This window comes from Plecotus auritus, assembly GCF_963455305.1.
Source record: "Plecotus auritus genome assembly, chromosome: X".
Lineage (NCBI taxonomy): Eukaryota > Metazoa > Chordata > Mammalia > Chiroptera > Vespertilionidae > Plecotus > Plecotus auritus.
In genome coordinates, this window is record NC_137784.1 from 55261529 (window position 1) to 55278751 (window position 17223).

General features: G+C 39.4%; 1 protein-coding gene across 1 annotated transcript in view; it reads right to left on the bottom strand.

The window, feature by feature from the left end:
- TEX11 (testis expressed 11) overlaps positions 1-17223 on the bottom strand; it is a gene marked incomplete at both ends in the record, with an annotated part of 517390 nt that overhangs the window by 12301 nt on the left and 487866 nt on the right. The window contains 2 exons of the mRNA XM_080652805.1: positions 14830-14953; positions 15880-15988. Coding sequence (XP_080508931.1) covers positions 14830-14953; positions 15880-15988 — 233 coding nt within the window. The remainder of the gene's footprint in view (positions 1-14829; positions 14954-15879; positions 15989-17223) is intronic.

The following is a 17223-nucleotide window of genomic DNA, read 5'->3' on the forward strand; positions in this document are numbered from 1 at the left end:
GGCATCCAAATAGGAAAAGAAGAAGTAAAACTGTCCTTATTTGCAGATGACATGATACTGTACATAGAAAACCCTAAAGACTCCATCAAAAAATTACTAGACTTAATAAATGAATTAGGCAATGTAGCAGGATACAAAATTAAATCCAAGAAATCTATGGCATTTCTATACACCAATAATGAACTTACAGAACGAGAGACTAAAAAAGCAATCCCATTTTCCATCGCACCAAAAAAATTAAGATGCCTAGGAATAAACTTAACTCAGGAGGTAAAAGACCTATATGTGGAAAACTACAGGACACTGAAAAAAGAGATAGAGGAAGACATAAACAGATGGAAGAACATACCATGTTCATGGATTGGTAGAATCAACATCATCTAAATGTCCATACTACCCAAATCAATCTATAAATTCAACGCACTTCCCATTAAAATACCAACGGCATATTTCATAGACCTAGAACGAACTTTCCAAAAATTCATCTGGAATAAAAAAAGACCCCGAATAGCTTCAGCAATCCTGAGCAAGAACAAAGTAGGTGGAATCTCAATAACAGATATCATGCTGTATTACAAAGCCACTGTTCTCAAAACTGCCTGGTATTGGCACAAGAACAGACATATAGATCAATGGAATAGAACAGAGAACCTAGAAATCGACCCAAATCACGATGCTCAATTAATATTTGACAAAGGAGGCATGAACATACAATGGAGTCAAGACAGTCTCTTTAACAAATGGTGTTGGGAAAATTGGACAGATACATGCAAAAAAATGAAACTAGATCACCAACTTACACCATACACAAAAATAAACTCAAAATGGATCAAGGACTTAAACATACGACGGGAAACCATAAAAATATTAGAGGAATCCATAGGCTGAAAAATCTCTGACATATACCAAAGCAATTTCTTCACTGATACTGCTCCTAGGGCAATGGAAACTAAAGAGAAAATAAACAAATGGGAGTACATCAAAATAAAAAGCTTTTGCACAGCAAAGGAAACGATCAATAAAACAAGAAGAAAGCCCACTGCATGGGAGAACATATTTGCCAATGATATCAACGAAAAGGGTTTAATCTCCAATATTTACAGGGAACTCATGCAGCTTAACAAAAAGAAGATAAACAACCCAATCAAAAAATGGGCAACTGATCTACATGGACACTTTTCGAAAGAAGACAGAAGGCCAAGAGACATATGAAAACCTGCTCAAAGTCACTAATCATCAGAGAGATTCAAATCAAAACAACAATGAGCTACCATCACACCTGTCAGAATGGCTTTATCAACAAGTCAACAAATGACAAGTGCTGGTGAGGATGCAGCGAAAAAGGCACCCTCGTGCACTGCTGGTGGGAATGCAGACTGTTGCAGCCACTGTGGAGAACAGTATGGAGTTTCCTCAAAAAACTAAAAATGGAATTCCTATTTTACCCAGTGATCCCACTTCTAGGAATATATCCTAAAACTAGAAACACGAATCAGAAAGGATATATGCACCCCTATGTTCATAGCAGCACAATTTACCATAGCTAAGATTTGGAAACAGCCTAAGTGCCCATCAGCAGATGAGTGGATTAAAAAACTGTGGTACATCTACACAATGGAATACTACACTGCGGTAAAAGGAGTTCTTACTATTTGCAACAACATGGATGGAGATGGAGAGCATTATGCTAAGTGAAATAAGCCAGGCAGAGAAAGATAAATATCACATGATCTCACTCATTTGTGGAATATAATGAACAACATAAATTGATGAACAAAAATAGATCCAGAGACAGAGAAACATCAATCAGAACGTCAAACCTCAGAGGGAGGGTAGGGGAGGGTGGGGGTAAGGAGGAGAGATCAACCAAAGGACTTATATGCATGCATGTAAGCCTAATCAATGGACACAGACAACAGGGTGGTGGGGGCATGAGTGGGAGGTGGTGGGGTAATGGGGGAATAAGGACACATATGTAATACCTTAATCAAGAAAGAAATTAAACAAATAAAAATAAAAATAAAATGAATAAAAAACCTGACGAACAGAACAAACTGGTGAATGTAATAGAATCAGGGGCATGGAAAGGGAGCAGACTGACAATTCTTGGGGGAAAAGGGTTGTGTGGGGTGTGGGAAGAGATTAGACAGAGAGCTTACACCTATGGACGAGGTCAGTGATGGGGGGGAGGACTGGAGTGGGGTGCGGAACTGGGTGGAGGGAAGCTATGGGGGGGGGGAAGAGGAACAGCTGTAATAATCTGAACAATAAAGATTTTTTTTTTTAAAAAAAAAGAGCAACTGGCTCATTTCCCAACCTAGTCACTCTTCTATTAATCCTAGGCCCTTCCTTGTTTCACTGTCCCCAGTGTTAATAAATATCATCGGGGGAAAAAAAAAGAGCAATGAGAAACTAGTGTAGAAGATTAAGCAAGGTTGCACATTTTAAATTTTAAAAGCTTGTTTTGGTTGCTGGATGAAGAAAGGCATAGAAGAAAGAAAAAGATGCGAGGAGAGCAGCTAAAAGTTTCCTGCAGTAGCTGAGGTAAAAGATGGTAAGTTGAACTAGGTTGGTGAAGGTGGAAGACAGGAAGAAGTGAATGAAATTGAGATATTTAGGAGTTAGACTTGGTGATAGACTAGAAAAGGGAGTGAAGGAGTTGAGGATAACTCTTAGGCAAATGGAAGAATGGTAGTGCCATTCAATGAGTTAGGAAACACTGGGACGGGTTTTATTTCATTTGCATTAGCTCTCATGTCCAGCACTGTTCAGAAGAAACATTAATCTTCAATAAAAAATGCATCCATGGCCCAGCTGGCTTGGCTCAATGGTCGAACCAGGAGATCACGGTTCAATTTTCAGTCAGGGCGCATGCCTGGGTTTTGGGCTCAATCCCCAGTAGGGAGTGTGCAGGAGGCAGCCAATTAATGATTCTCATAATTGATGTTTCTATCTCTCTCCCTCTCCCTTCCTCTCTGAAATCAATAAAAATACATATTAAAAAATGCATCCATGCAGCTACTCACCCCAAATTAACATTGACTTGCCTATGTGAAACACAAATCAGTGTCACCAAATGGAGGTGTTTGATGATTTTCTGGGGCTCATTATCTGAAGCCAGTTTTCTCTGTCCTCAACACCTTTAATAAATATGGCAGTCATATGGAACTCTAACAAAATTGTAGGTATACTGAAACATAAATGACTATCTTTTTAGGCTCTCCTCAGGGTTCCTGAAGTAAATATTGTGTACATCAGCTTTATTGATGTATAATTCACACTTTGTCTACTTAAAAGTGTACAAGGCAGTGGTTTTTAGTATATTCACACAGTTCTGCAACTATCACCACAACCAATTTTAGAATATTAACATTCCATTGAAAGGAAAACCTATGGCCATTAGCAATCACTCCCCATTTCTCCCTATTACGCCCCTTCCCCCCAAATTCCTGAGCAAACACTAATCTAATTTCTGTCTCTCATAGCTTGGCCTATTCTGAACATTTAAGATAAATGGAATCACACATTACGTAGTCCTTTATGACTGGCATCTTTCACTTAGCATGCTAATGTTTACAAGGTTCATCCATATTGTAGCATGTGTCAGTATTTTGTGTGTGTTTTTTTTAATGGCCAAATAATATTCCATTGTATGGAAATACCACATTTTGTTTAGCCATTCATCAGTTGATAAAATTTTGGGCTATTATAAATAATGCTGCTATGAACATTTATGTATGAGTCTTTGCTTGGCATATGTTTTCATTTCTTATGTGTATATACCTAAAAGTGAAATTGCTGGGTAATTTTATGTTTAACCTCCTGAGGAACTGCCAAACTGTTTTCCAAAGCAACTGTACCATTTTACAGCCACACAGTGTAGGATGGTACCAATTTCTCCAAATCCTTCTCGATAGTTGTTATTTTCTGTAATTTTGATTATAGCCATCGTAGTGGGTATCAAGTGGTAGATCATTGTGTTTTGACCTGCCAATTTTTGATGACTAATGGTGTTAAGAATCTTTCCATATGCATATTGGTCATTTGTTTATCTTCTTTGGAGAAATGTCTATTCAGATCCTTTGCCCATTAAAAAAATTAGTTATCTTTATATTATCTACACTAATAAAAGATAAATATGTAAATTGACTGTACTTCCATGACTCCCACCAGCCAATCAGGAGGGAATATGCAAATTAGCAGGATAAAGATGGCAGCAGCCCCACCCCCCAGCTACTCCAGGCACAGAGCAGCTGGGTGGGGCAGGATGCCTGCTATGAGGAGAAGGGCGGGGGGAGGAGGGAGCTACAGGATTGGCGCTCCAGCCAGAGCAGAGCAAAGACTCCAGCCGGAGTCAGCGAGAAGCCTGCAGACTCTGGCCAGAGCAAAGGACTGGGTCGTGGGTGCCAGAGGAAAACTGTTGCCGGCAGCCAGGTGAAGGAAGGCCTACTGCACGAATCTTCGTGCAACGGGCCTCTAGTTTATTTTTAAGAGTTCATTATATACTTTAATTATAAGTCCCTTAACAGATATATGATTTCCAGATATATGATACTGCCATCATGTGGGTTATCTTTTTACTTAGTTGATGTTTTTGTTTGTAGAAAAGTTTTAATGTTGCTGAAATCTAATTTATTTTATTGCTTGTGCTCTTGGTGTCATATCTAAGAAACCATTGCCTAACGAAATTCACAAAGATTTAAGACTATTCTAAGAGTTTTATAATGTTAGTTTATAAAACTACTAGTTTTATATTTATAGCTCTGATATTTAGGTCTTTGATCCTTTTTGAGATAATTTTTGTATATAGTGTGAGGTAGGGGTCCCAACTTCATTTTTTTACACTTTTCCCAGAAACATTGTTAAAAAGACTATTTTTTCACATTAAATATTCTTGACAATCTTGTCAGAAATCAATGGACCATAAATGTGAGGGTTTGTTTCTGACTCTTAATTCTACTTGATTTATCTATGTCTATCTTTGTGTCAGTATCACACAGTATTTTTTAGAAAACATGTTTTTTATTTTAGAGAGAAAGTAAGGTAAGGGACAGAGAAACATCGATGTGAGAGAGAAACATCAATCAGCTGCCTCCTGCATGCCCCCTACTGGGGCTCAAGACCAATACCCTGACCAGGAATCAAGCCTATGAACTTTTGGTTCATGGGATGATGCTCAGCCAACTGAGCCATACTGGACATGGCAATACCACACTGTACTGATTACTGTAGCTCTGCAGTAAGTTTTAAAGTAGACAATTCAACAATCTATATATATAAAAAGCCAGCGACGACAACACTGTAACGACTGTAATGACTGGTTGCTATGACGCCCACTGTGCCCAGCGAACTGGCCTGATCAGAAGGTGGGGCTGGCTGGCCAACCTCCCATGGCCTCTCCCCCTGGCCGGCCCACCCCTGATCAGACTCTCCCACCCCAATCAAGGGCAGGACAGCCAAACGCCCCCCCCCGCCCTTCCCCCTGGCCAGCCCTGCTCCCAATCAGCCCGCCTCACCATGATAGGCCTGCAGCCCCTCCTGCTGGCCACCCCGCCCCTGATTGCACCCCCCACCCCAATAGGGGGTGGGGCTGTCCGGCCAACCTCCTACAGCCCCTCCCCCTGGCCAGCCCCATCCCCGAAGGGCCCCCACCACCCTGATCAGCCCGTAGTCCCTCCTCCTGGCTGGCCCCACCCCTGATCACCCCCCACCCCAATAGGGGGCAGGGCTGGCCGGCCAACCTCCTGCAGCCCCTCCCCCCACCCGGCCCCACCCCCTGACCAGCCAACCATCCATGGCCCCTCCCCCAGGCTGCTGGCTCCCGATTGGCACCCCCACCCCATTTGGGGGTGGGACTGGCTGGCCCACTGCCCACAGCCCCTCCCCATGGCCGGCCCTGCCCCCAATCAGCTACCACCCCCAATCGGCCCCCAACACCAATCGGGGGTGGGGCCCACCAGCCAATCGCTCACGACCCCTCCCCACAGCCAGCCTGGCCCTGATTGGGCCCAGATTGGGGTGGGCCGGCTGGTCAACCTCCTGCCATCTCCTCCTCCTGACAGGCCCAGCTCCAATCTGCCCAGATTGGGGCCAGGTCAGCTGGACCCCACCTGTGCACAAATTCGTGCACTGGGCCTCTAGTAATAGTTATAATCACTTTATATAATTTTATGTGTTTAAAAGAAGCTAAGTAAGGACAAGTATATATTTATAGTTTTTTATATTAACTTTCTTATTTACAATTTCTGGTTCTTTTCATTTCCCCCTGTGACTTAGAGTTATTCTTTAGTGTCATTTCCTTACTCCAAAATAGGCTCCCACCTGCCTTCTTTGTGCTGTTATTTTCATATTACACTTTTATAATGTGAAAAGCTCAGTAAAACAGTTATATAATATAATGTATTTTATACATTTGCTTTTTAAAGCAGTTAAGAGAACAAATATGCTTTATACTGTCTTCTATAATTATATAATTACTGGAGTTTTTTTGTTTGGATTTAAATTAAAGTCTGGGGTCACTTGCTTTCAACTTAAAGAATTTCCTTTAGTATTTCTTATAGGCAAGTCAGCTAGCAATACATTCTCTTAGGTTTTATTTATCTGGTAATGTCTTCACTTCACCTTCATTTTTGAAAGATAATTTTGCTGGTTATAGGGTTCTTGGTTAACTGTTATTTATTCATTTTAAAAAATCTTTATTGTTAAAAGTATTACATATATCCCCCTTTCCCCCCATTGACTTCTCTGACCTTATCCCCCTCCCCCTGCCTTCACCACTCTAGTGTCTGTGTCTATGGCTTATGCATATACACATGAGTTCATTGGTTGATCTCTCCCCTCTCCCCCCCACTCTCCCTTGCCTTCCCTCTGAGGTTTGACAGTCTGTTCCATGTTTCTATGTCTCTGGGTCTATTTTTATTCATCAGTTTATGTTGTTCATTAGATTCCACATATGAGTGACATCATGTGATACTTATCTTTCTCTGACTGGCTTATTTGGCTTAGCATAATGCTCTCCAGTTCCATCCATGCTGTTGCAAATGGTAAGAGTTCTTTCGTTTTTACAGCTGCACAGTATTCCATTGTATATATGTACCAGTTTTTTAATCCACTCATCTGCTGATGAGCACTCAGGCTGTTTCTAAATCTTGGCTGTTGTAAATTGTGCTGCTATGAACATAGGAGTGCATATATTCTTTCTGATGAGTGTTTCTGATTTCTTGGAATATAGTCCTAGAAGCGGGATCACTGGGTCAAATGGGAGTTCCATTTTTAATTTTTTTGAGGAAACTCCATACTGTTTCCACAGTGGCTGTACCACTCTGCATTCCCACCAGAGTTCCCTTTTCTCCATATCCTCACCAACACTTGTTGTTTGTTGATGATAGCCATTTAGACAGGTGTGAGGTGGTACCTCTATTAAGAGGTCTGACTGCTAGTATTACACCCAGCTTTTAGGCTTCACTAATGGAATGATGATTACTCTATTGTTTTCAGCGGTGCCCAAAGGCATATGTTATTCTACACTGAACCAATTAAATTCAGACCTTTTTGAAGGGGTAGTCTTTGAGGAAAATCTTTGAGGTTTGTTCTGACCCCAGTGAAGCTCTTATTAGATGCCTCTTTCCATGGTTCTCTCAGGTAATCTTTCCTCCTCTTCCTTGTTTAGCACCAAAGACTCCATTATTTTCAAGAGCACTCTTTGCCTGGAACTTCCCCACAAACTGTTTCAAGTACAGTTCCTTTTGAGAAATCTTTAAAGCTCTCTGTTCTTATGTAATGCCTTTCCCCCACTCTGGGAAAAATCTCTGAGCCTCTGCTCCAGAGCTTTGGGGGGGGGGGGCGAGAAACAGTGGACCGCCTTTTTCTAAATGTCACCTCTGCTTTAAGAGCTTGGTGCTGAGTAGGGTAGTAGTCTCTGGTCCTGTTGGCTTGCCTCTTTGGGTGTGGAACCTTTGCCCTAAGAGTTAGCTGGGTCAGGGAAATAATAAAGACATAGAGACTAGTAAAAAACAATACAAAAGATGAATGAAACCAAGAACTGGTTCTTTGAAAAGATAAACAATATTGATGAACTGCTAGCCAGACTCATCAAGAAACAAAGAGAGCCTGGCTGGTGTGGCTCAGTGGTTGAGCATCAACCCATGAACCAAGAGGGCACTGGTATGATTCCTGGTCATGGCACATGCCCAGGTTGCGAGCTTAATCCCTAGTAGGGGGCATACAGGAGGCAGCTGATTGATGATGTTCTCTCTCATCGATGTTTCCATCTCTCTATTCCTCTCACTTCTTCTTTCTCTAAAAACCAATAAAAACATATTTTAAAAGTTAAAAAAAGAAACAAAGGGAGGGGATCCAAATATATAAAATAAAAAATGAAAGAGGTGAGGTAACAATTGACACACAGAAATACAAAGGATTGTAAAAAATATTACAAACAACTATATGCCAACAAATTGGACAACCTGGGCAAAATGGACAAATTCCTAGAAACATACAATATTCCAAAACTGACTGAGCAAGAATCAAAATTTGAATAGACTAATAACAACTAATGAAATTGAAGCAGTAATAAAAAAACTCCTGCCTGGACAGTGTTGTTCAGTGGTTGAGTGTCGACCCATGAACCAATGGGTTACTGATTCGATTCCTAGTTAGGGCACATAACGCAGGTGGTGGGTTTGATCCCCATTAAGGGGCGTGCAGGAGGCAGCCAAATGATGTTTCTCATCACTGTTACTATCTCGCTATCCCTCTCCCTTCCACAAACTCCTGGACTTGATGGCTTCACAGGGGAGTTTTACCAAATATTCAAAGACAAACCTATCCTCCTCAAACTCTTCCAAAAAAATCGAAGAGGAAGGAACACTTCCAAAGTATTTTTATGAGGCCAACATTATCCTAATTCCAAAACCAGATAAAACACTACAAAGAAAGAAAATTAGAGGTCAATATCCCTGACGAACATAGATGCTAAAATCCTCAACAAAATATTAGCAAATTGGATCCAGCAATATATTAAAAAGCTTATCCACCATAACCAAGTGGGATTTATTCCAGGGATGCAAAGATGGTAAAATATTCACATTAATAAATGCAATATATCAAATAAACAAAATGAAAGATAAAAATGATATGATCATATCAATAGATGCAGAACAAGCATTAGACAAAATCAGCACCCATTTTTTTGATAAAAACTCTCAGCAAAGTGAGAATAGAGGGGTCTTACTTCAACATAATAAAGGCCATATATGACAAACTACAGGCAACATCATACTCAATGGGCAAAAACTAAAAGCATGTCCCTTACAAACAGGAACAAGACAGAGATGTCTGCGCTCACCACTCTTATTCAACATAGCACTGGAAGTTCTAGCCACAGGGATAAGTCTAGAAGAAAACATAAAGGGCATCCAAATTGGAAAGGAGGATGTAAAACGGTCATTATTCACAGATGACATTATATTGTACAAAGAAAATCCTAAAGACGCCACCAAAAAAATGACTAGATTTAATGAATGAATTTGGCAATGTAGCAGGATACAAAATTAACAGAAATCAATGGCATTTTATACATCAATAATAAACTCTCAGAAAGAGAAACTAAAAAATAATTTATCTTAGTAACAAAATATTAAGATACTTAGAAATAAATTTAACCAAGGAGGTAAAAGACCTATACTTGGAAAACTACAAGATGTTGAAAAAAGAGATAGAGGAGGATATACACAAGTGGAAAATATATCATGTTCATGGATTGGTAAAATCATCATTAAAATGCCAATACTACCCAAAGCAATCTACACATTCAATGCAATCCTCATTAAAATACCAATGGCATATTTCACAGATCTAGAACAAATACTCCAAAAATTTATAATGGAACCAAAAAAGAAACCAAATGGCCACAGCAATATTGAGAAAGAAGAACAAAGTTGGAGGGATCACAGTACTGTATATCAAATTATACTATAAAGCCACTGTAATCAAAACAGCCTGGTACTGGCACAGGAACAGGCATATAGATCAATGGAACAGAACAGAGAACCCAGAAATCAACCCAAGCCATTATGTTCAATTAATATTTGACAAAGGAGGCAAGAGCATACAATGGAGTAAAGACAGTCTCTTAAATGGTGTTGGAAAAATTGGACAGGTACATTAAAAAAAATGAAACTAGACCACCAACTTACACCATATATAAAATTAAACTGAAAATGGATAAAAGACTTAAATGTAAGTTGTGAAACCATAAAAATCCTAGAAGAAACCATAGGCAGCAAAGTCTCAGACATCTCTTGTAGCAATATGTTTGCCAGTGCATCTCCTAGAGCAAGAGAAGCAAAGAAAAAATGAACAAATGGGAATACATCAAAATAAAAACTTCTGCACAGCAAAAGAAACCATCAACAAAATGGAAAGGGATCCCATTGCATGGGAGAACATATTTACCAATGATCCACCTGACAAGGGTTAATTTCCAAAATATATAAATAACTCATACAACTTAACAATAATAGTACAAACAATCCAATTTAAAAATAGGCAAAAGACCTAAATAGACACTTCTCCAAAGTGGACATACAGAGGGCCAAGAGACATATGAAAAAATGCTCAAAGTCACTAATCATCAGAGAGATGCAAATTAAAACAACAATGAGGCATCACCTCTCACTTGCCAGAATGGCTACTGTCAACAAATCAAGAAATGACAAGTACTTGTGAGGATGCTTAGAAAAGTGAACCCTGGTACATTGCTGGTGGGAATTCAGACTGGTGCAGCCATTGTGGAAAACAGTATGGAGTTTCCTCAAACAATTAAAAATGAAATTGCCATTTCACTTAGTGATCCCACTTCTAGGAATACATCCTAAGAATCCTGAAACATCAATAAGAAAGAATATATGCACCCCTATGTTCACAGCAGCCCTATTTACAATAGTTAAGTTCTGGAAACAGCCCAAATGCCCATCAGTAGATGAGTGAATAAAAAAAGATGTGGTACATTTACACGATGGAATGAATACTATGCAGCTGTTAAAAAAAAGATAGCTTACCCTTTTGGACATCATGGAGGGATCTGCAGAGCATTATGCTAAGCGAAATAAGTCAGTCAGAGAAAGACAAGTTTCACATGATCTCACTTATATGTGGAATCTAACAAACAATATAGATCCAGAGACATTGAAACATGCAACAGAAGGATGAGTTTCAGAGGGAAGGAGGGGCAATGGGGAGAAATTAACCAAATAACTAATATGCATATATGCATAACCAATGGACAGACAATAGTGCTGTGAACACCTAGGGAGGGAGTGGGTTGGAGGGGTCAATGCGGGGGGGGGGGGAGGGGAGAATAATAAGGGAATAATATGGATAAGTCTATACACATAAAATTGATAACTTAGATGAAATGGGTCACTTCATGGAAAAACATAAGTTAGCACAACTCACCCAATATGAAATAGATAGTTTGAACAGTTCTCTATTCAGAAAATTTAATTTGTAATTTAAAAACTCTTGAAAAAAATCTGCAGGACTAGATAGTTTCAGAATTCTACCAAACATTTAGAAAAGAACTAACATAAATTCTACACAATCTTTTCCAAAAATATAGAAAAGGAGGGAACACATCCCCAAAACAGACAAAGATAGCACTCAAAAAGAAAACTATAGGAAAAAACCAAGATGGCGGCATAAGGTAGACACCTGTATGTGCTGCCTCTCACAACCACACTAAAACTACAACTAAAAGACAAAACGACTATCACCCAGAACCATGGGAAAGCTGGCTGAGTAGAAGTTCTACAACTAGAAGGAAAGAAAAAAGTGCATTGGGACCAGGTAGGACATACAGAGGCGCAGAAAAGCAGAGGTACAGAGGTGTGCGAATTGGGCTGGTGACTGGGTGCATTGTTTTTTTTAATCGGGAAGGAGATACAAGCTCCCGACTGCTCTGAACTCCAGTTTCCAGCGAGACTCTGGGGACCCAGACTCCTACGGGGAGAAGCTGGACTGTCTGACATCAGGTCGGAAAGTGAGGGTGGCTTTCTTGCAGAGGTGCTCACAGGAATCATTGTTTACTGCGCTGGGGCGCTGGACGCGAAGACGCGGAGACACAGAGATGGCTGACTGGCAGCCATCACTGTTTGCTACACCCTGGTGATTGACTGAGACCCCGCCACACACAATTTACAAACCCACCCAAACTGTGCGCAGCAGCTTGTGCATATGAATGCCCTGCCCTTACGCAGCTTAACCTAACAAACTGCAGCTGGGTCGACAGCTCCAAAACTTCCAAACCCCAAACAAAGAGGATAAATCTGCAGATCTCCCTGTAGCTCCTGCTGGGTGGCCTCAGGCAGTAGCTGACTTGCACTTCTTTGGAGATCCAGGAGCCAGTGTACCTAGTGGTCAGTGTGAGACAATACCAGATTTCAACTCCTCACATCCATAAGTGACACACTCAAGAGGCAGACTCAGTGAGCACCAAAGCCTCACTGAAGCAAGTCCTGTCCCATAAGGGTGTCTCCAGCACAGCAGTTCTTCCATTATAGACACAGTGGGTCCTCACAGAAAATTGGCCTGGAGGTCAATTCCTCCCAGTGTACCAACAGCAATCAAGGCTTAACTACAACAAGACTGTGCACTCAGCCCACAAAGGGGTGCACCAAGAGTGTCTACTTCAGGTGATTGGGGCGGCTGAGTCACTGGGCCCTATAGGTCACCTACCACACAAAGCCACTCCATCAACACAGGGAAGCAGCTAAAATGCGGAGACAAAGAAACATGTCACAAATGAAAGAAATGGAGGAAAGCAAACTACTGGATATAGAGTTCAAAACCACAGTTATAAGGTTACTCAAGAATCTTCTAGAAACCTCTGAGAAACTTAGTGAGACCTTCAAGGATCTTAATGAGAATGCCAAAAAAAAAAATGGAAAAGGACCAGTCAGAAATTAAGCATACACTGTCTGACATAAAGAATAATATACAGAAATTCAACAGTAGACTAGAGGACCCCAAGAATCAAGTCAAAGATTTGAAATATGAGGAAGCAAAAACCACCCAACCAGAAAAACAAAAAGAAAAAAGAATCCAAAAATATGAAGATAGTGTAAGGAGCCTCTGGGACAACTTCAAGCGTACCAATATCTGAATTATGGGGATGCCAGAAGAAGAGAGAGAACAAAATATTGAAAACCTATTTGAAGAAATAATGACAGAAAACTTCCCCTACCTGGTGAAAGAAATAGACTTACAAGTCCAGGAAGCGCAGAGAACCCCAAACAAGAGGAATTCAAAGAGGACCACACCAAGACACATCATAATTAAAATGCCAAAGGCAAAAGACAAAGAGAGAATCTTGAAAGCAGCAAGAGAAAAATAGTTAGTTACCTACAAGAGAGTACCCATACAACTGTCAGCTGATTTCTGAACATAAACTATGCAGGCCAGAAGGGAGTGGCAAGAAATATTCAAAGTGATGAACAGCAAGAACCTACAACCAAGATTACTCTACCCTGCCAAAACCGGTTTGGCTCAGTGGATAGAGCGTTGGCCTGCGGATTGAAGGGTCCCGGGTTTGATTCCAGTCAAGGGCATGTACCTTAGTTGCGGGCACATCTCCAGTAGGAGGTGTGCAGGAGGCAGCTGATCGATGTTTCTCTCTCATCGATGTTTCTAACTCTCTATCCCTCTCCCTTCCTCTCTGTAAAATATCAATAAAATATATTTTAAAAAAAAAGATTACTCTACCCAGCAAAGCTATCGTTTAGAATTGAAGGTCAGATAAAGAGCTTCACAGATAAGAAAAAGCTAAAGGAGTTCATCACCACCCAACCAGTATTATATGAAATGCTAAAGGGTATTCTCTGAGAAGAGGAAGAAGAAGAAAAAGTTAAAGATAAAAATTATGAACAACAAAGTGACAACAAATACATATCTACCAACAAGTGAATCTAAAAATCAAGTGAATAAAAAATCTGATGAACAGAATAAACTGGTGAATATAATAGAATCAGGGGCATAGAAAGGGAGTGGACTGAGAATTCTCAGAGGGAAAGGAGTGTGAGGGGTTAGGGAAGAGATTGGACAAAAATCTTATACCTATGGATGAGGGCAGTGGTGGGGGGTAAGGGCATGGGGCTGGGGGGGGGGGTAGAATAGGGTGGAGGGGAGCTATGGGGGGAAAAAGAGGAACATCTGTAATCTGAACAATAAAGATTTATTTGAAAAAAAAAAGAAAACTATAGACCGACATCCCTCATGAATATAGGAGAAAAATCTTTAACAAAAATACTGGCAAATAGAATCCAGGAATATGTAAAAAGAATTATATACTATGACCATATGGGATTTATTCCAAGGATGCAAGACTGGTTCAGTATTTAAAATCAGTCAATGTAATCCACCACATTAACAAATTAAAGAAGAAAAATCACACAATTATATCAATTAAGGCAGAAAAATTATGTGGTAAAATTCAACACTAACTTGTGATAGAAACTCTCAGAAAAAAGGAATGGGGAGAATTTATTCAACTTGATAAAAGATTAACAATTCTACTTAGTTTGAAAAATACAAAATAACCCAAAATGCTAGGTGGTTCTGCTATTGTGACCTAATCCATAGTATACTTATATTAAAAACTTTCTACCATTAACTATTTATATTTCATAAACACAGGGTAATTTTATAGTGTGTAATTACATTGTAATATGAATTTATTTACCCTAAAACTTATAACAGAAAGCATTATTTTATGTAATTCCTAATACACAAGACAGTTCAAAATTTTAAAGTTAGCTGAAAGTTTAATATTACTGTTTGACTTACAGTGTGGTTCAACGCATCTTCAAAATAGTCCCAAACTTCTTCCAAGGGACAGAGTTCTGCATTTGGCACTCCACCTGGCACTAAGAGGTTAATCAAGTTGTGCAGACAGTTGCTGAAATCAAAAAGAGAAGACTCATCCCATAAGAAAAGAAATAACTGGCTTCATGGCTAAGATAAGTAAAATCTTGGATTTTATCCCAGACTAAGCTTCAAAACACATCTGTTCTTCCCTCAATTTAATCTGGCCTCCAACCTCAGAAGACAGATTTTTGAAGGTATAAAAGGGGATGACCAACCCTTCCTTTTATTATGGTTGTCTTTCACTTTTTTTTAGTTTCCTACATTAAGAACTTGTGGCTGTTTACTGTATTTTGCGAATTAGTTGAATCTACAAGCACTTTAAAGCATCTTGTTACATCCTCAAATAAACAAGAAAATTGGGGATTTAAATTGGAAATAATTCCAAGAGAACTGTCTCTTAAATCTTAGAAAAGGAAGACTGTAATGATGTTTTCCAGAGAAAAATCACATAACTTCTAATTTCCCCCATGTGTAGTAGGCATAGAAACCACAAAATCTCCAATAAATAACATGTTATATTAGGTACAGCATTAATTGGTCCTTAAAGAAAGGTATTTAGGAAAAAAATCTGAGACAAATATAGCAAAATATTAACATTTATTAAACTTCGGTGGGGAATACATAGTTGTTATATTAATCTCTGTCTACATTTGGCATATTTAGTAACGAAATAAAGAAAGGTACTTAGTAATTTTAGTATAAACATACTCACACAAAGAAGCAACTTTCCCCCTCTTTTCACTGTTGGGAAAACCTAATTAATTATTGATCTATATAAAATACAACCCTGACTATGGAGCTGTTCTGAAGACTTTTTTTAGTTCAGGAGTTACAGGAGTACCCTGATCATCTTTTAATTTGGGCCAGTTGAGTATGATTGATGACTTATGAAGCAGTGACTATAGCTCTTTTTGCTATCAAGAAGCCTGAATACAGAGTTGAATTACAATTACTAACCTGTATTTGCAAACATCAAATGATTCTTTCCTTTTGTGGAGCAATAAAGCCCTTTTCAAGGCCTTTAGAGCAATGGAAGGATAGTATGCAGGCATTTCCATTGCTAATACTATAGGAAGAGAAGAAAAAAGGTTGTAACTACCATAATTTCATCCATCACAGTTTTTATCCCAGACTACAATTTGTGCTTTCTCTAACAAAACTGGCCTGAAACAGATTAACAAACAAACAAACACAAAAAACTAATTTTAGAAAACGATGAGTCCATGGTGGCTTTCAGAGGTAGCTTCTACTTTCTGGGCAGAGTAACATAGTAGGATCACCAGGTTATATCTTTTCTTCATCAAACATCAACAGAGAGCCTATTGTTTCTTTGACCTTGCACAATAATACAGGTAAAGCAATAATCTTATAAACCAGAGTCAAGGAGGGGCACACTAAGAAGGAAACAAAGCAGATTAGTAAAAGGGTACTAATCAAAAATTGATTTAAACTACAATTAACTGTTTTTGTCTGACACTAAAAACAGGAAACACTAGACATGAGAGTGGGTGTCCAAGATAACAGACCCTAAAACTTCCAGATGCATTTACCAGGCCTCTAGAATAGGAGTTCCTTTATACAACAAGCAGTGGTAACCATCACATGTCTACAAGTATACACCATCGGCTCCATATCTCTAGGAATTCTGTCTTGGCAAGACAAGGAAAGGCAAATGTGACTCTTTTGCATTTGGGGCTACCTAATACTTTTATTAACCACACACAGGCTCCTGAGGGGGGTGAGAAATAAAAAGAGAAGATGATTAGGCCATTTCTTGCAGTATATCCCTATAGAGGCTTTGGGCCACCAAATACCACTTACAGCTCAACCAGAAATTTGAGAATGGCAACTGTGTTAAAAAATATTACAGATAGCCCTAGCTGTTTTGGTTCAGTGGATAGAGCATCAGCTTATGGACTGAAGGGTCCCTGGTTCGATTCCAGTCAAGGGCACATGCTAGGGTTGCAAGCTCAATCCCCAGTAGGGGGCGTGAAGGAGGCAGTCAATCAATGATTCTCTCTCATCATTGATGTTTCTATCTCTCCTCTCCCTTCTTCTCTGAAATCAATAAAATATATTTAAAAAATATATTACCAATATTTCTTTGTACACCTTAATCAATTGCTTTGATTGTATCACCTCTGATTAATGAAGATTTACCTTTTCTAGCGAGCTGAGCAAAACTAAGTTTGAGCTCCTTCTATTGTGTACTTATAGAATTCAATTCCACACATAGAATAAATATGAGCACCTATTGTGAGCAATGCACTTAGCCAGGGTTTATTAGTAAAACAAATATAA